Consider the following 20,885-nt stretch of genomic DNA (forward strand, 5'->3'; position numbering starts at 1 on the left):
TCTCTCTCTCTCTCTCTCTCTCTCTCTCTCTCTCTCTCTCTCTCTCTCTCTGAGTATGTGTGTGTATGTGTGGTGTGGTGCTGGGTGTATGAACTCAGGTCCTCATGCTTGCTCATGCAGCACTTCACTCCCTGAGCCTCACACCAAGCTTGGGCTATCACATTCATTTGATGTCTTTAACCCAGTCTTTCTGTCTCTGAGGTCATGGTTTCCTTTTCCATCACAACCAGAACACCCTAAAGGCCTCATCCAGGCTCCTCTTTCAGAACAGCAGCCACACGTGACCACTGTGCTCAAGATGTAGCTGGTAGGAATTGAGATGAAAAAACATGTAAAACAACCATGTAAAATGGTTTCGGTTTCATAGCAATGTCCTGTTGGAATAATAGTTCACATATATCTAATAAATGTGTGCAAAACACTAGTTTTTAATGTCTTTCTAATGAAGCTTTTTAAAAATTTTAAGTTACATTCATGCCTTACATGAACTGTAACTGTACTTTGTGCTGACGTAGCTTTGGAGTTGAGGCTATGTAATAGTGAATTGGTTTACCTGCATTTTAAATGTTCAGGCACACATGAAAATGGGCATTTTCAGTCAGTTCTAGAATAACCAGTGTTGGCAAGCCAGTTGCTGCGGATGTCATTTTATTCTTGTCCAGCCTATCATCCCTTCTGCAGACAGTTGGTTCCTTATTCTCCTTTAGGTGCCCCGAGGCAGAGACAAGGTGAGGTGTCTCAGCTGTGAATCAAAGCCACATTCTTCATCATTGTGGCACCCCGCCACTTTGGCATTGCCTCTCCTTTTTGACAGACTCCATGCTTTTCTTTAAGGTGGCCATAGTCATGGGCCTCCCTGCTCAGTTGTACATCTTGGCCTCACCTGTGTGATGTGTGGGGCAGCTAGGAACATGTATTAAAATTCCCCAAGTCCTTTTAGCCATACGGAACTGCTCCCTCCCATTTCTGTAAGTGTCCAGACAGGAGGGCAGGCCCTGCCTCTGGGAAGTGAGCTTGCTAGTTAGCAGTGGCTCCCTGGTAGCTTGTAATGACATTGCCCACCACAGCTTCTGTAGCTCTCCTGCAGCCCTGCTGGTCTCGAGCCTGGAGGGAAATCACGTTCCTTCCCTGATGTTCAACTTAATTCTCGTTGCTGAACTTGTTTAAAGCTCCTCCATACTCTTTGTTGCTTGTCTCTAGCCCTAGCTTAAAGGCAGGGCGTACGTCTTATAAGTATCACATTTGCAGAATGGTTTCTTTTATAGCTGTGAATTGGACCAGGGTGATGGAACATTGTATAGAACATGTTTCTCACAGTCCCTCAGTTGGCATGAGAACATTGGTGCTGCTGCTGTTCTTGGTGGCTTCCTTCCACCTACCTTGTAATAGGAAGCATTTAATTTTGAATACCCTTGTGTAAATTATAACATTGAGAATATTATATTCCTTCCTGGTCCAAAGCAACAGTTTTGAATCTGAGTCACAACCCCTTAAGGGGTCAAACCACCCTTTTACAGGGATTGCTTAAGATCACCAGAAAACACAGGTATTTACATCAGGATTCATAACAAAATTAGGTTAGTAGGAAAATTACAGTTAGGAAGTAGCAATGAAATAATTTTAGAGTTGGAGATCACCACAACATGAGGAACTGTATTTAAAGGGCCACAGCATTAAGGAGGTTGAGAAGTAGTGTTCTAAAGGCAGGATTCTGGGACCTGCTTGGAGCATGGTAAACAGTGTGGCAAATGTCAGAGGAGTAGGAGGGTGGACTGGAACAGCAGAGGGTATAGGGACCCTAGAGTGTCCTTCTCAGCAGTTGCAGCTCTTTGTAAGGGGGCGACATTCAGGAGGGAGGTGGGGTTGTCACAATGACTGTTGGAAATATCATTCAACCTCTGTGGTAGCCAGGCAGAGGGTGCAGTTAATAAGAGATGAACTAGAAGTCAGAGACAAGCTGGTAGTTATTTTAGCAGAAGAAATGAGACGGGGGTGGGGTGGGGGTGAGGCTTTAGCAAGGCAGAGGCGCAGGGAGTCAGGAGGGGCTTGGATCTGAGGAGATTGACAAGGCTTAAGCATGGGGGAGGCTTCTGGAAAATCTTTTGATTGTCCAGCTATGTGAGGGACAAGAGTGGGGTTTGGGAGGGTCACGGAGAGAGGAAGGAGGCTCCAAGGGAAAGATGCTTCCCTTTTGCAGTCTTTGGAGGTAGAGCGCCAAGGCTAACAAGGCAGTGGGCAGAACCGTAGCTGCACAGAGGCATCTCCTGAGACAGGTATATTCCCAGATTGCTTCATCTTGCCTTCACAACAGGCTTGGGTTACTCATATGAAAGGGAACCAAGTTACTGTTCCCTGTTAACCCACTGAGTGGGGAGGTGGATGCTGAATTTGAACGAAGGTCTTCCTCCCAGGCTGCTTACAGACTGTGTGCCTAGGGCATGCTCTTCCTGAAGGAGGAAGTTACTCATGATAAGTTCAATTTTGGTGATTCAAAAAGGAAAAATACTTTTTATTTGTGACTCACTGAGGTCGGCACATGCTGTAAATTAGACCCATTAAAGCTATACAAACACACCTTTCTCAAGAACAATGGAAACCCGTTTCCCGTGGTTTATAATCTGGATCAGAATGGATGCTTCTCTCTCTCCTCTGGCTATATTTCTTTGCTTGGTCCATGGAGATGGGACTAGGAGCGTTTTTTCCTCCAGTGTTCAAGGAAATCTCTGAAACATGTGGCTGGAAGTGATGCTGAGCTGCAGTGTATTCTAATGGGGTAATTTACTGTGTGAAATTGGAATGGCAAAGGAAATTAATGTAATGAGTTCTTTTGATTTCCTAGGAGACTGAAGGTGAAATATATTGCTAATCTGCAACTCACCATCTGGCTGGGTTTTGAACTGAGCCTCATTGTCAAGAATCTGGAATTAAGGGTAGCATTTTAGTTCCCTTGGCTGCCTTTAGATTACAGTTGGTCTCTCCTTCAGTGCCACTGCTTTTGTCCAAATCTCCCAGAGCAACACCCCGAAGCCCCTGTTCCCAGTTACCTCTTTTAGACCCTATGTTTGTCTCTATTCCATAGGGCATTTGCTCTGAGCCTGCAGGGGCCTTGATGCCACACCTGGGGCTCGGGCCACAGCTGTTCACTTGAGCTGTGGGGCCGTGATGCTCTATAGCCCTTCTTAAGCCACTAAGTTGGTTTTGCACTCATGGCTCAAGCCTGAAATCCCTGATTGGCCCTGCATAGCTAACCCCTCTGTAAAAAATCACTGCTTCAGGAATTCTTATTCAAACCAGCTATTAGATCAGAGAGAGAATACTTTAGAAAAATCAGGAAGGTACGTTCACAAATAGTATTTTTTATTTGGTTGATATGCATGTTGTACCCCATAGTTTCTTTTCGCTATTTGTATTCTATATGACTATGTCTCCCTTAACTCAAGACCATCCAAGGAGCTTTGTCAGTGCTCCTGCAGAAATGGCTTGTTGCTTCAGTCACAAGTTACAACAGTGACACTAATGTGCCAGGAAGTAAAGAGAGCTATCTTGTCAGGGGTCTCTTAAAGAGAATAGTTTAAAATTTGGAAGCTTGTCTCTATTCAGTATTGCATTTTGCTTCATGTAACAGCTATTAAACTGACAAACTGACTGATCAAATAGCTCTGACCAATGAAGAGTCATTGTCAAACAGGAGAAAGGGCAGGGACCTCATCTGCTGTCTTGCTGGCTTTAGGGTTGAGAATCTGGACATCTCTTTCACATCCCTACTGTTAACTTTCCATGTGAGGCCCTTCTTCACATCTTCATTATTTCCTTCCTTGTGCTAGGCTAGCCCTTTACGCATTCTTACCTGTGTGATCCAGGATCTTCACAGTGATGTTTGTAGGGCAAATATTCCTCTTTCATGCATGGGGCCAGCAGAATCGTTTATGTCCAGTGACTCGTGTGAGACTCAAACCAGGAGGAAGCAGTTTGGGTCACCTGCCCTGACTGCTTTCTGTTGCTGGAAAACAAAGCAATTATCAGTGGAATGCCTGGCTGCGTTCTCACATGTCCCTCAAGAGTGTCTAAGTTCACATAAGCAGCTTAAAGAACGCTCCTCTTTCTTTCTCTCATGGGCAGGTACCTGTTTTACCATCCTTCCTCAGCAGAACCTGCATGTGACTGAGTGACAGAAGCTGCATGTGACTGAGTGACAGAACCTGCGTGTGACTGAGTGTACATTTGACGAGGCTGCTGAGTGCTGGCTTGGTATCAGACCGTCATAGCCACTTACTCATGGGGATAATGGCAAAATTATTAGACTCTTTACGTATGCTGGAGTGTTGCATGGCATTAAGATGAATAAAGTGCATTTATGCATGGTGGCATGGCTGTGATTGATGACTAGTGACAAAGCATGACTCCGCGGGTTTTAGAAAAATCTTCGAAAGATTTTTAAAAACAGTTTTATAATAGCTCTCTCTATTTTTGAGGCAGGATCCCATTTCATAATCTACACGCCTTTATAACTCATTAACTTGAAAAAAAAAAAAAACCCAAACAAACAAAACCAAAACCTTGAGTTCTTTTGAGAAAAAAATTAAAAGCTGATTTTGAAAATTTTATGTAACTGATAAGTGCCAGGACAGAGCTATAGCCACGGTCTAAGAGGTCTAAGAGAGGACACATGAGATTTAGGTTGGGATGGGAACGGGGCAGAGAGAGAAGGCGCCTTGGAGGCTCAGGCTGCCTTGTGGAACTCTGCGACACTTGCACAGAGCTGCCTGGTGCTTTGACCCGGGCTTTCCAGTGTGCATCTGACTGGACACTCCTGCATTCCCTCCTGCGCCTGCATGGTGGTCAGCCAAGGCCCCCAAGGACATCTCACCTCTTATGGTCTCACTGTGGCTGTCTCAGAGCACTCTTGGACCATTGAGAAAATCCCTGTGTGACTGACTTTTGGCTACTGTCTGCTCCCCATGGCTTCCTGTCCCCTCTGTTCACCCTTTCACTAATGCCATTAGTCCTGTTCTCTGCTCTCCTTTGTTCTCAATGACCCTGTTGCTTCTGGGATTTAATCTCTAGTTTAAAGTGGGAATGAGAAGCCATGCCCACTTCTCCCACTTTCCTCACACAGTAGGTGTAATTAATGTCAGGCCAAATGAAACCTCGACTTCTTTACACATGTGTTTCCTTTCCCGTGGAGATAGAGGATGTGGGTATGAGAGGTCAGTCAGGCCGGGGAGTCATTGTAGCTCGCTGTTCCTAAGTCTCTACTGTCTTACCCCCTTTCTGGTAACTGATGTCTACAAGCTATTGTTTTGAAGTAACCATTTAAAAATCAACATATTTCATGGAACATAGGCTTTTTAGTGTCTTTCGGTATGGTTTTTGTTGTTGTTGTTTTATTTTATTTTATAAATATTCTTGCCTGTATGCTTCAGAAGGGCAGGGGATTCAGAGAGGGGATTTGAGGATCTGGCACTGATTTGTATCCTTGTCTGTTCACAATCTGTAAACACCGTCTTTATAGAATAGATGTTGTTCTAAAAACACCACATTGACCAAACAGCCTTTATTTGTTTTGACTAAACTTAGAATTAGTGTTAGAATGATGTCTAAGTAAGAGAACGGACATAAAGTGAGGGGTCTCACAGCTCCTCATTGTAAGATCACCATGCAGTCTTCCTACCCTTCTGTCCCATGAATTTAGCTGTGTTATCTTCTAGTACTGAATATAATAAATGACCATCATTAAATCATAGGAGTTGCTTAAACCAAAATTTCAAAGCATGCTTAAAGGGACTTAGCAGAACTAAGGTTATAGACTATCGTTTGGCTCCCTCTAGTGGTGCATATGTACATGACAAGTCAAGCTGTATGATTTCTGTAGTTTGGGTTTTAGTTCCAGCTCTGGTGAGGGGGAAAGGGGCATGGGTGGGGAAAGATTGTAGTTATTCTCAGTGTCGACAGATAAAAGACAGAAAGTGAAGTATTTTGTAAATCAACAGTTATCATATAATTAACTCCAAAGAACAAAATAAATAACTATTAAGGTGCACAGGAATACTATTTCATTGCTGTATTGTTTTTCTTGCTAAGAGGGCCCAAGACCATAGCATACAGCACACCCAGAGGCAAGGTGTTCTCTGGGGTTCTGTAGCACCGACTTATCCCAATGCTGTGTGTCTCAAACCCTACTGTAACCAGAGGTCTGAGGACTACTTATTATTCCAGATGTTTTTCCAAAACTTGACTTTTCACTTAGAAACATAATATTTTTGGCATCTTCAAATATCAGTAATTTTTATTTCCTAGTTTCTCAGGAGGAGGTTAGGGTTAAACTGCAGAGTTTTGGGGTCACTAGCTTTGCTCCCCTGGTCTCCAGGTTGCTTGCTTCATTTTACCCCTAGGAACCATTAAAAGCATCCTCTGTCGCTCTGCTCTTGTTAAAAATGATGAAGCCGTGTTTGGTGTATTTTTAAGTTAACAAGTCTATAGACACGTCATGTAGAACATGCTGTTTTGAGCTAAGTGTGCACTGTGGAGTGTTTAGACAGAACCAACTGATGTGTGTCTACTCTACTTCCAATTCTATCTATCTATCTATCTATCTATCTATCTATCTATCTATCTATCTATCTATCTATTTAGTGCTAACATGCCACACTTACTCTTTTCGCAATTTTCAAGAATCCTGGCCAACAGGAGATTGCTATTTATAGTCAATATGTAATTACAATTTCCCGTGCCATTAATTTTATTTTCTATAATAAACCCTCACAAACATTTGATGGACATTCTCCCCCCCCCACACACCCAATAACTTCACGCGGCAGCTAATTAGCTGTTCTTATTTGTGTTTTATAGAGGTGAGTTTACCTGAGTGAACAAGGCTCCCAATGGGCTCACTCCTGAGCCAGGAGTTTGGAGACCCCATCCATGGGACTGGTACCCTGCAGAGGCTCCTTCGAGGGCTGGAGATCCTTGCTCACGCTTCTGTCCTGGGGCTGAGGCTTTTTAGAGGACAACTACTCTACCTCAATCCAGACAGATGCATCTTCCCCCCACTGCCATTCTTACTTAAAAAGAATCACATAGCAGATTCTCCTTTGCTGTGCTTGATTTTGAGAGTTTGAGCCATCATGTTTATCATAAAAAATGCGGTTAATGAGAAAATGAATTCTGGATCTAGAGGGTTTCCTCAGCGAGTTTCTGCCAAATGATTGAAAGAGGAGAAAGATTACTAAGTACAGATGCTAAAACTGTTAGCAGAGCACACTTGGACGTAGGCACTGAAATACATTATCGAAAGTAATTTAGAGCAGAAAAATTCTTGAAAGCACTAAGCAATTTCTTTTAGTGATTATAAAGAATTGCTACCTTTGAACCATTTCACATGTACTGTGTTATTTAATCCCTACAATAGTCTAATGATCATTAGTTATTCTTTGAAGACCTATCTAGAGGAAGAAGCCAAGACTAGCGAGTTTAGGCAGTTGCTCAGAATTAACTGGCTAATGAATGTGAGGCCCAGATTTGATCTTGTGTGATCAGGCTAAGAACTGGCACGCTCAACCATTTTGCTGCTCAGTGATGACTGCTGAGTGTGGAAATATGTGATATCTGTGTGGTCCAAGACGTTACAGAGACAGCGATGACTGAGCGCTTAGAGCCAGGCCAGGTCAGCCATGGAAATAAAATGTATGATTTTTTTTAAAACAAATTTTAACTTAAATAGCTTCACATATCTACTGAGTACTAATTGAGGAATACAGATTTATTTGATTTTTAAGATATTCCAGTATAAGGTATAAAATATATGGGGTTAATGTCTTTAACTCTCTGCTTTATTGGGAGGGGACTGTCACTCACCTGTATTAGTAATCTAAATTAAGTCATAAAATTAACAGAAAAGAAACACAGGTATTGTCTGAGCTTTTAAGCTTCCCAGTCATGACTCTTCCCATTTTACACTTTCTGAAACTATACATTTATATTTTCATCACTGTTAATATTGAATGGGAAAACGGTTGCTTTTGAGGAAAGTATTGACCTTTATTAAGTACGTGTACAATAAACATTTTCTTCTTTTTTCTCCAGGTTATAGAAACATTATCTCGGTTATCCCGAACACCAATAGCATTGGCCACAGGAATCAGGTAAGTCTGAGCCTCTGTGCTTCCTGCCTCCCATGTAGTTCAGTGCAGTGTTATTTCCTGAATGGTTATTGTTTGCAAAGCTCTTTGTGTTTAGTACTTTAAGTGTCACATACACATTTGAGATTTATTGAACAATTAAGAACTTAATATTCATAGAATTGAATGAGGCACGATGGCTCAACATTGTACTCAGATTTCTGGTGACTGCCACTGGTTATGGCTCTCTCTAAAATATTCCTCAGCATTTCTATATGTATAATTCATTAAGATAAATGCAAATGTTTTAATACATAAATATTTAAAAATATAATGTATTTGCTTCCTGTAGAAGAGACCATAACAATAACTCATAACTTTTATGAGTTTAAGGAACAATCAGACAAGCATTAAATGATAGATACATAAAGATCTGTGTGTTGAAGATTGGGTTAAGATGTGGAAAACTCAGAAGTAGATTGTTTATCTATGTCATCTCCGTGCAGTGGAGTAGAGTACAGTTGGTAAGCCTGGAAGTNGAGATGTGTTTGTTGTTTAAGCTTTTTTCTTAGATTCTGCCCTCTTAAGTAGGAGCAGTTCATAAAGAATATAAGAAACAGGAAATGAAGGAGATATAGCCAGGCCACCTGGAGATAGAAGTGTTAGTTTATACCTGATTTCTTCAAGGATTTGTGTTCTAGTCTCCATCCATGATAGGGCTTTGTCAGCCTCTGTCTCTGCCTTTGGGCTTCATATTTTTGTGCACAGGTCACATCATTTTCTGAGGGTGGGAATCCACGTGTGTCTCAAAGGAGTGTTCAGTGCTGGCTCGGCAGCTCAGATCCTGGAGGCCACCACAGTGGTCTCAGGGAGGACACCCTGCAGACCCTTTCTCAGAAATGGGCCACGAGTTTATCAGTTTTCCATAGAAATAGCTTGTCATCTGACTGATTCTTCAATTCCTTCTAATTTGCTCTTTGATGGGGAGTAGCTGTCCATGTCTATATATGTGTTGTGTCATTGTATGTAAGGAGTAGATTTTGAAGCAAGCATGGCCTTTTTTTGTATGTATTTGATTCTAAAAGTATACCTTCAGAAAAAAAAAGTATACCTTCAGAAGTTTTTTTCCCTTTTAAAATTATCTTGTCATAATTACAGTACTGCAGTATAATTCTTGGTAGTGAACCTAAGAAGATGTAAAAGCCTAAGAAAATGTGCCTATGTTACAAAAGAACAACCCTGAAAGCTTGGTTTCGTATACTCATTTATTTGAAACAAATGTAGGTCCCTGTGCTATCTTAAGTATTAAATTAATTCATAATATATTCAAAGTTAAAATGGTTTTAAATAATAAAAATATAACAAAAAGTATGTCTTCCAGTGTAACTCTTTAGCATTAGTTTGATGGATCCTTTTATAAACACGAAAGAAGCATGCTTAATATCAAAGAGTGGAGCATTTGTTGTTACAATATAATTACTATGATAATTTTGTTAGGCATACTTTTAAAGCATTATTTTGGTCATAAGGAAACATGTCATGAGCCAAACAAAGATGTCAAATGATAGGAGTGGAGAAAAATTAGAGTGTGATTATTTTTAACCTGGGACAAAGGCAACTCCCCAGTCTCCCTGGAGTCTCCTGGGCTCATTTCTCCAAAACCCGGAGAAAAGAAAAACAAACCAAAACCCAAAACCAACTCAAATACTCTGATGTCTGATTAAGGACATCTGCCAGGCTCAAAGTCATATGTATGATGTCTTTGTCTTCTACTAATCTTCATCCTTACTAGTGATCAGAGTCATGACAGACAATTTACTGCCAGTCTTTGTTAGGTCAGCTCCTACAGCTGGCGTGAGGGTGCCGGAGGCAAGCTATGGCCAGGACTGCTCGTTCCCTGAACTGGGCTTTGTCCTGGGTGCCATGGGGTGACCCTGCAGGTATGTGACAGGTGGACGATGCCCCTAGCTGCACCAGTGTCTGCAGGGACTCACTGTCGTGCTGGAGATGATTTAGGGTAGCAGGTGTTACAGTCTCCCCAGGGGAACCCCAGGCACAGCTGCCGGGCAAGCACTTCTGGGGAAAGCCTCGAAATCATTAAATATGATGACTCGTTTGAATGGCAGCAAATTGTGCTATTTAATTAGAGGTAAATGCTCATTTGGAGTGCTCACTCTCCCATGTTTTCCCTCCTTCCAGGCCGTTCCCCACAGAAGAAAGTATAAACGATGAAGACATCTACAAAGGCCTTCCTGACTTAATAGAGTATGTGGAGTATTTTCAGTACAATTAAGGCATTGCACAGTTTGTCCTCAGCATAGATGTGAACTCTAACAAGCTCTTCGCAGGGTGGAAGAGAGGCACGATTAGAATTACCTATCCTTAAAATGATGATGGAAGGTTTCACCAGAGTTACGCTTCATTTGGCTTTTAGTTCTTGTTCTGTGTTCCCATGAAGAGAAACACACTGCAGAGAAGTAAAAACTTGAAGTTTCTCAAAGGCATAAAGCAGACACAGATAAAACTGGAATTAGACAATTAGGGAATAATAAAAAAGAGATAAAGTTTACTACTGGAATTGTAGAACAGAAAGCACATAAAACATAAAACGCACACGTTTTAGCACCAGGAAGGATGGATGCAGCTGAAGTTATTCGTGTAAATGTCGGTAGATGGAGCTTATCCTGGGCAGAGGATCCTCTGGGCTTTATTATTTAATAGTCAGGAGAGGCAGAAGGTCTTGCAGCTGATTATCTTCTGCTGATTGAGTGGCTTGTGCAGATTATGATAGATATAAAGCATGATCCTCTCTCCTCAAAGACCTTATGATATAGATCAGGTGTGTTTGCACAGAATTATAAGAGATGGATTATGCTCCGAGGGCAATTCCTGGAATCTGTGAGAATCCACAGTCCAGCACTGATTGTTTTATCTGCTCATATTACTGGCCCCTCACCAGTCTTTTTTAGGCATGCCGCCACAGAGAGACCTTCCCTGGGGAAAACAGCCACTTAGCTTATACTATATTTTTAGAGTCTTTATTTCTGGCTAGAACAATGTTGGCTCCTTACGCTTACTACCTGTGTCTTCATTCCATGGCAGCGACACAGGAGTTTTGTGCATTCTTAGAACTTTAAACTGCGATGAGCTGGAGAGATAGCTCAGTGGTTCATGCAGCTGGGCAAGCCAAAGGATCTGAGTTTGGATCCATAGAACCCCTTTGAGGTAGTGGTTAGGCATAGCAGCTTGCCTGGAATTCTAACCGTGGAAAGGAGAAACAGAAGGTTCCTCTACAGCAAGCTGGATAACGAGACTAGCCAGCTGGCTGAGCTCTGGATTTGATTGAGAGGCCCTGCCTCAGTGAATAAAGTGGACGAGCAATCAAAGGAGATCCCAGACATCAACTTCAGGCCTATCCATATGCTTGCACATACTCACCTGTACGCATATGTCATATACATATACCCTCACACATGCAAACATACCTATGCACATGCAACTATATCCCATACAACTATACATGCAAAAGGAGAAAAATAAAAAGCGACTAAGCTGTGTCTGGTGTATGCATAGAAATAAGCCAAAAGGACATTAGACATCTACTGTTTGCCAGACATTATGTGTTAGGGTTGAGCTATCTAATCATTCAACAGTGAGAGTGTGCTGTGTGCTCGTTTGTGTGCTAACATGTTCTGTGTACCATCTCATGTACCTACTGTGTTAAGTTCCCACGGTTATAATCTATATGGAGAAAAAAAAAAAACAAATTTGTACGCACAACTAACTTGATAGAGGTGACATCACATAAAGTAGTCTTTGAACCCAGATGTTTCAGACCCTGGAATGAGAGGTTCTTACTGTCCTGGGACCAAATGTGTGATGACTTAGTGCTCTGGGAGCTACCAGTCATAACAATGGGCAGTCAGCAGCTTTTTTCCATTTTATGTGGCATTTGGAGTGGCTTTCACATGTTTTAAATGTCCTTTGAAGGTAATTTCTTCCTGCTTTTAAACTTCCAAGAACTTACTGCCATTAAGTAAGATAGATGCTGATTATCTGATTAATAATGGTCGTTTGTAAAATAACTATAAGGTTACTGGTCTTGCAGTCAGATTCCCAGGAAGAACATAATCCCTATAGAGCTGTGATAGTGTTCCTTTCTAAGCGCCACATGGTTGCTGAACCCCACTGATGGTCACTAATACCCATCACTTTTTTATATAGCCTTTGCCCACTTTGTTGTGCTTAGTGATAGTGTTAGGTGAGATTTACTTTGAGGGAATTTTAGGTATCAGGTAGGAGGAGGCCTTCAATTCAGAGTGTCAGGGGATGGATGTCACAGTCCATGGCTTCTGGCCAGAGCCTGGAAGCAGCCTCTTTGTAAGTTTGATTATTTTAGTTAGCTCTCTCCTGATCTCAGCTGACTTCACTGCCCTTTGATGGTTACACAAAATACCCAGACACAGGACCACTAGGACTGCATAGAAAGACTCCCTTCTAAACCCTTATTGAAGACATAATAAAACAAAGTGCTCAGACCAACCAACTGTCCCACTATGTCCTATCCAGAGCCCACCAGATGCCCAGCTATGGAAATCGCGGAGCAGCCAATATGCCTTGACTCATCGATGTTCAATTCAATGTTGAAAGGCATCTTCCATTCTTTCTCCTCTCTCCCTCATTCCAGAGGGTCTCTATATCTGATGTCACAATCCCGGCTTTCCCTGGCTCCCTCCTCAGCAGCCTTTACTCTAGTTATAGCTCCCAGCCTCACAGTGTTTGGCCTCTTGGCCTCTGGTTCCCCCTAGCTGTGGCCTTCCCACCTTCTCTCCTCTGTAAAGCTCCTGTTGGCTCTTCAATACCCCAGCTAAGGTTGATTCACCAAGTGTAGTGCTCTTTACAGTTTTGTTTCAGCTTTACCCTCCAGGGGTCTAGCTTAGCATCGCCAAGCTCTTGGGGGTACCAACCTTTCTGTTAGTGCCCTGTCAGGACCGCTGTCTCTCTCCTCATTTGATGTGGGTGTGTGTTATGCTGGTTGGTCCTGAAGGATAGGACAGCCGTATGTTTTACAGCAGCAAGGTACTGAATCAGTCTACAGATTCCTAGTCCAGCTCAGCCATGACACTTCTTTGACACCTTTCTGCACTTTCTTTAGTTATTGTCATTCTCCCCTGCTCCTTTAGCTTGTTCATTTACCTTATTACATATATAGAGTTATGTGTTTATGGACTGTTCTCCATATAAGCCAAATTATGTGTATTTGTGTGTTGTATAGGATGGGTACTCAGGATATGCATGTGCATTCATGTGTGAGTGTGGTACCTGGGTCCCATATGTGTGTGTGTGTGTGTGTGTGTGTGTGTGTGTGTGTGTGTGTGTGTGAGTTTGGAGGTCAGACAACAACCTTGTCTCCTACATTATTTGAGACTGTACACAACAGTGTAACTAGCTGGCCCACAGACTTCCAGGGATCCTCTTGTGCCTCGGTCAAGAGAGACAAGAACTTATGTAGGACTACAGATGTGCTAACATGCTACACTTTATGCAGGTTCTGGGGACTCAAACTCAGATTTCCACTTTATTTGACTTTACACATTGGTCCAGATCCTCAATGGGAGAGTTTTTGATCCATATGTCTAGAATCTTATAGAGCATGGAATTCAGTCAGTTCTTTATAAATACCTGCTGGATGGATGAGCAGATGGATGGGTGGGTGGACAAGTATTTCTGAAGTGAATTTTTCTTTGAGCATGGTTCTCTCAAGCTTCAGTTCCCTCCTTTAGCTTCAGAGCCTTCCTTTTCTCTGGGTTTTGACAGTTCACTTCTGTCAAATGCCTCCAAATAGTCTTTTATGACAAACACAGCCTGTGGTTGTACCAGCTTTGAAAAATGTTCCAAGTGGAAGAGTGACACAGCCCCTGTGTTCTCACTTTTGTTTGTATCAATTTGCAACATTCACCTGGTACAGGCTGACAGGGCTGGCCCTATTAAAGAGCTGAATTTCTTTCTCAGAGATTAGTATTTCGTTGCAACATCTCTGAATTGGTGAAGGCCGTTTTTTTGGGGTTGTGTTAGTAGAAGGCATTTTAGAATTTTTGAACTAGAATGGAAGACTGAAGAGTGTGGCAGTCATAAAATGGACAGAATGCCATGGTTGACCATGATGATGGTTCCACAGGAGGGACTTGGGGACAGTGCCCTGGTCAGCTATGCGACCAAGAACTGATGGGGGACTCGAAAGAACAAATACCACATATCACTCAGCAGTGTTTAATGATTTTAAAATATATTTAAAATATTTATGTATCTTTTCCCTCCTTTAAAAATAAAATACAGTTAACACAGATAAAGACAGTCTGGTTATAGAAAGTGATATATGTATCTTCTAAATGGGCTTCTAGAAGTATGGTCTGAAAAGAACTGAACTGGTTATAATGACACTACAGTAACTGATGCTATTGTCAAACAGATTTCTACTATGTCAACTATTCCTTAACTGTGCCCTCCTCACACTATGCCCTTAATAATATAAGGGAGGCTGTGGAATACTGCAATCGGGAGGCAGAGTGATGAGTCTGTCAACATACTCAGTGTAAAACAAACTTGTTTGGATCCAGGCTCTGCTATAGAGTATGTTCTGCCTTAGACAAGTCTGGTAACTTTCTGGTCTTCAAAATTTGTCATTTTTTTCATAGATCAAATGCTAAACCATATCCATATGACATGAAAAATTAGAGCTATAACTAGCTGCACGATGATCATTAATAGAGCTCAATGAAAGTAAATAGCCAGTTAGGTATTTATTAGCATTGTCCCCGTTGCTGGATTCTGCTGTTTGTCAATGGGATAATGTGAAGGGACAGAGTTGCCATGGGAACCTCTGGATGATCTCTAGTAATTCCAGTTTCCTTCTTCTCTGAGTTTTCTGCCGAAGTCAGTGGGAAAATGCCAGTCTGTTGTGAACTGAAGCCTGCAGGCCATGTCTCCGTGTAGCATCCGCTGTGTGATAGCGCACAGCCTTCATTCTGCATTCCTTGTTTCAGTGAAACCCGTGTGGAGGATGAAGAAGACCTCTATGACTGTGTGTACGGTGAGGATGAAGGCGGAGAAGTCTATGAAGACTTGATGAAGGCGGAGGAAGCCCAGCAACCTGTAGGGCATTTACTTGTTTTGTTTATGAAGTAACGCTGAGTAGTTTATTAGGAAGGCAATTAGTTAGAAGACTAATTAACATAATTACTAACTTCTGTTGGAATACTTAATGAAAAGTCCTTGTTGCTTATAACTTATGTAACTTATTTGTAGATGCAGGCATGTATCCTTGGTTTTTTGTTTGTTTATTTGTTTTCCAGTTTATAGGGCCCTGTGGTCTAATCCTTCCCTTCATTAGTGAGGAAACTTAGTCTTAGAGGCCAGTGCTGAAAAATGGCAGAATGGCAATAGAATATAATGCCAGCAAACCATGAGAATGTTATTGTAATTAGAATTAATTGTCACAGTACATCTTTTCCAAAACATACATATTTTTCATTTTTAAATGTAATATATTATGTCCGTGACTGTGTCTTGTTACTCATTAGCTCCTGATATACGTGACTCTCCCCTTCTTCTCTTCTTTTCTTTTGCTATTGTTCTCTCATATTTTACACCCATGACTGCAGTTTCCCCTCCTCCCAACTTTGATTCTCACCCAGAGCCACTGCTGCACTGTCCCTTGACAAAAGAGCAGGCCTTCCAGGGATATCAACTGAACATGGTATAGCCCCATGCACTAATGCTAGGCACCGTCATATCAAGGGTGGACAAGGCAATACCTTTTATTTTAACTTCTTTAAATACTAGCATAACTAGTTATGTTCTCAAAGCCCCTGTACCATGCCTCTGTCTAGAACATCCAGACAGAACTGCTTTCAACAGTCTTCTCATCTCTACTTTGAAAATTTAAGAAGTCAGTCACTTGGGCATTTACTGGCATATTTATGTCTTGTCCTAGAGGTTTCCTCATGAGCTGGACAGTGACTTAGCTTCTTCGGGGATTTCATGAGTTGGCTCAGCTTCCTGTGCTCTGGCTTTTAATAACAAGGGACTGGGGAGGTCACTCGGTCTGTATAAAGGAAAGATAATCATGTGGGTGGCTTTAAATTGATGGATGAGAGGTGGGCTCCCCTGGCAGCACCACCAGATGTGCTTGCAGGAGCATTCCTCCTGCAGTGCCTGTAGTAATTACCTGCTTTGGTGGCAGCAGATCTTCAGAGTCTTCTCCCACCCAAGGACACTTTTCTCCCCCTCACCTTCACAGCTCTAGGTGGTTGCTATGGGCTGTAATCAACAACAATAATAATGTAGATTCATTGTCAAGATGTAGAGTACTCTGTTACATGGCTTCTGTCACTTGGCACTCCTTAGGCTTAGTGCTGTAATTCTATCTTTATAGAAGTGAAAACCAAGTCAAAGAGAAACGTAATAACTCATTTATAGTTAAAAAGCTAATAACAAAATCATTGTTGGAACCAAATTCTGTTTTGTCTGTGATTCTCTGACCTTAACATTATGCTGTATTTTAACACTCAATGAAAGAACCAAGTATTGTGTAAAACTAACATTTGATGGATTTGTGTGTGTGTGTGTGTGTGTGTGTGTGTGCTCGCACTGTTATTGATGATTGATATCCTGACCTGATATGCTACGTGTGCTCCCTACCACTGAGCTGTTGCCATTTTATAGTCATTTCTGCAGTTTATGTGAAATCTGCTCTATCTGAAGGAAATACTTAGACTATTTGTTACCACATTCATTTGAATAAAAGAGGTGCATTGATTTAAGCAGAATATCTGTTTCAGAAGCATATTTAAATCACTTAAACCTTTTCATTTACAGTGTTGAAAAAAAAAGCTCCAACAAAATATGTCCCAAATGCAGTTAAGCATGTCTTTAGTTGTTTTGTCAGGATGGAAAGTGGAAGGGAATCAGATTTTGATCTTTTCCTAGATAAATTGCTATGTGCACTCAACTAAATAGTTTTAATTCTACCTTTCTGTCTGCAGAAATCACAAGAAAATGATATACGGAGTTGTTGCCTAGCAGAAATTAGGCAGACAGAAGAAAAATACACAGAAACGTTGGAGTCAATAGAAAAAGTAAGTCATCAGGTATCAAAGCTCCAGGATTGCCTTGTGTAATCTATGTGCTAAACCAACTCCTTTTATGGTATGTATATGGTAATGTATATTCTAAGATGTGCACTGAATGACAGGCTCATAAAATACCATGTGGACTCACTTACAGGGACAATCTAAGCACAATGAAGTCATACAAGTAGCAGGTAGAATTTGGGATTAGCATAACCTTGGGTGATAGGAAAAGGAACAGTAGTTAAAGCATATATGCTTATATTAGATAGTAAGAATATTTAAACATTCATACCAAATGTATAGACAAATGTATAGACAGACTATACACAGAAAAGCAATTGCCTGGAATTTGGGAAATAAAGGTATATTTATGGAGGGTAGGTTGGCTGGGAGGAGAAATAGCGAATGACCACTAATATCTGTGGAATGTTTTATGTGATAAATAGTTTTAAAACTGATTTTGAGGACTGCATTGCTTTGAAAATCTAAGAACCATTAGATTGAAAACTACATAGTTGAGTTGTAAGAAACATGAATTATGTCTCAATAAAAGCCTCCCAAAGAAAAATAAAGATATCAAAGCAGATTTATACATTATACTATTATTTATTGCTATCCCGACATTGAAATGGCACTGTTTTAAGAACTGATATTATAGCCGCAAAGACAGGAAGACTGTAGGCTCTTCTGGCCCTTTCTGTATCATAGCCAAATTTAGTCTGGAAGCAAATAAGTATGCCAGTTTCGTGCAGAGTGGCCTGAAGAAAAATTAGGATGAGAGGATGATGGGAGATACCATATAAAGGCTGATAGCCGAAGACCTCTATGTAATAGCATGGCGCTTAGTTCATCAGTTGAGAAAGTTGAGGGCACAAGCCATGTATATGGTCTAGTGAGGAGAGTTCTAGGAGAAAGGCTCTCTGATGGGGGAGTGCGCTATGAAAATCTGATAGGGGAATCATCAACTTAGGCTTCATGGAACAGCAGTGGTCCAGTGTGGTAGACAGAATGTATGGAGACCGAGAAAGATGTCAGACAACTGGTGGACTATCACGTCATACAGAGACAACAGCTAGAGCTTTGAGCAGGCTCAAAGTAAAGGTTTTAAACAGTGTGCTCTGCCTCTTCTGAAGCAAGAATGGGAGGTAGGAGAAAAGTAGGATATTATAATTATAATCACTTGAGGTTGAAGCCTCAAGTAATGAATGGAAATGGTGTGAAAAGTATGTGAGTAGATGATACATCTCAAGCGTCTGTGTTGGAGAATCCAAGGGATGCTCTGCATGAGTCCTCAAATACATCTTCAGAACATCGCCACTGCTTACCTTCTTGGCAACAGTGTCCTTTCCAACTTTTAGAAGCATTTTGTTTTATAATTTAAATGTTCCAGCTTGTATTTATGTATATATGTGTATGGTATGCATGCACATCTGTGTGTGTTCACATGTATGTGCATATCTGTATACATGTGAGTGGAGGCTTGAAGCGACATTAGGTGTCTTCCTCTATTATTTTGCATTTCCTTTATTGAGGGAGGGTATCTTGCCGAAGCCTGAGATCACCAATTGCATGTAGTCTAACTGTCTTCTTGCTCCAAGAATCCGAACTCTGCTTTCGAAGTGCTGGGATTATAGGTGGCTGGAGTACCTGCCCAGCTTTTTCCTGGGTTATGGGACTCTGAATGGAAATATTCACGCTTGTGTGGCAAGTTCTTTGGCATCTCTTCAGACCATATTTATGTATTTATAGCTGTCCAATGCAAAGTTTTTAATAAAGAGAAAATAACATCTAATATTTATGTTTGTAATGCTAATAAATAACTCTCCTAATAAAAATGTTGGTTGATAAAATCATTATATAGATTAGGCAAAGTTATATTTAATTGAAATGACTTTTCTTTTCTCCCATGGTAGTATTTCATGGCACCATTGAAAAGATTTCTGACGGCGGCGGAATTTGATTCAGTATTTATCAACATTCCTGTAAGTAAAGTTGTGACAGGTCAAGTGTGTTTCTAGAAAGTCTTCACGTTTTTAATGCGTTCCTGATGCTTGCCCTACCACTGTCTTTGGGTTTTCTATAATTTATTATTTTATTTTATTTTTTTAATTTTTTTTGCTTCCTGAGTTATCATATCCTTGCTTGTATCTTTAACTCAAGGTCATTAAGAATACATGTGAAGGGCTGGAGAAATGGCTCAGAGGTTAAGAGCACTGACTGTTCTTCCAGAGGTCCTGAGTTCATTTCCTAGCAACCACATGGTGGCTCACAACCATCTGTAATGGGGATCCAATGCCCCCTTCTGGTGTGTCTGAAGACAGCAACAATGTACTCACACACATGAAATAAAAAAAAACAAATAATAAATAAAAAAACAAATAAATAAATAAGTCTTTAGAAAAAAGAATACATGTGTGGAAATTAATACCTAAGATTCATGTATTAGCTATGCCTGGTTATATTATGACTGCTCTCAATTAAGTAATTGTGATGTCACTGCCTGTCTGGCTCAGTCCCCTGGAATGTCATTTACCTCTCTCAATTCCTCTGCCATGCCCTCTGCCCATTGGCAGTTAGATCAATGGCTTCTGGTTGTGCCAACCTCTACTCACATTTTGGATTCACAATTTCCTCTCCTCCTCCTTTTCCTCCTCTTCTTCCTCCTCCTCTATCTTCGTCTCCTTTTCTTCCTCCTCCCTCTCCTCCTCCTCTTCGTTCTTATTGTTTTATAACTGAAACAAATACAATAGCAACTGGAGACAACACTAAAAACCCAAACCTGCACATTTTAGGAAGTAGGAACCCTGAAATCCCATAGTGTGCGAATAAATTCACCTTATTTGATAGCCCCTACTTCTTATGGCTTTAATCCAGCAAAATACTAGAGGTGACATATTCATCTTCAAATTTCAGCCTACAATGAGCAAGCTTTCTGTCACTTTCCGTGTGCTCCAAAGTACATAAGAAGAGATAATAGAGAATTAGTACTCGATTCAAATCTCCTCATTCCCTCTCTGTGACACACACTCCCTGGCTGCTGAAAATGACTTGCTTGCCAGAATAAAAAAATGAAATTCAGACTTTTGAGTTGCTACCATAAACCACCTAGCAGAATTTATGAGGTACATATTTGTGTCGTTGGTTGTCTGGTCTTAAGTAATTTGTCTGATTGTTGTTAGCTTAGCACTAGGATGCCACTAATTGACCCAAGTACAGATCTGCATCTCTGTGGCCCAAGGACACGACTCATTACTTTAGTCCATCAATAAAACAGTGTAATGGTTTGTATATTCTTGGACCAGGGAGTGGCACCATCTGGAGGTGTTGCCTGGTTGGAATAGGTGTGACCTAGTTGGAGTAGGTGTGTCACTGTGGGTGTGGGCTTAAGACTCTCACCCCAGTTGCCTGGAAGTCAGTCTTCCAGTAGCAGCCTTTGGATGAAGACGTAGAACTCTTAGCTCCTCCTCCACCATGCCTGCCTGGATAATGCCATGCTCCTGTCTTGATGATAATGGACTGAACCTCTGAACCTGTAAGCCAGCCCCAATTAAATGTTGTTTTTATAAGACTTGCCTTGGTCATGGTGTCTGTTCACAGCAGTAAAACCCTAACTAATACAAACAGTAAGTGCGTGATT

At 41.2% G+C, this 20,885-nt stretch overlaps 1 protein-coding gene across 2 annotated transcripts in view; it reads left to right on the forward strand.

Moving 5' to 3' along the window:
• Positions 1-20,885, forward strand: part of Vav3 (vav guanine nucleotide exchange factor 3) — a 332,901-nt gene that overhangs the window by 141,555 nt on the left and 170,461 nt on the right. For both annotated transcript variants that reach the window (XM_021195490.1, XM_029537277.1), the window contains exons 3-7: positions 8,083-8,141; positions 10,317-10,382; positions 15,161-15,269; positions 17,162-17,254; positions 19,162-19,230. In XM_021195490.1, the coding sequence (XP_021051149.1) occupies positions 8,083-8,141; positions 10,317-10,382; positions 15,161-15,269; positions 17,162-17,254; positions 19,162-19,230 (396 nt within the window). The remainder of the gene's footprint in view (positions 1-8,082; positions 8,142-10,316; positions 10,383-15,160; positions 15,270-17,161; positions 17,255-19,161; positions 19,231-20,885) is intronic.

This window comes from Mus pahari, chromosome 4 (assembly GCF_900095145.1).
Source record: "Mus pahari chromosome 4, PAHARI_EIJ_v1.1, whole genome shotgun sequence".
Taxonomy (NCBI): domain Eukaryota; kingdom Metazoa; phylum Chordata; class Mammalia; order Rodentia; family Muridae; genus Mus; species Mus pahari.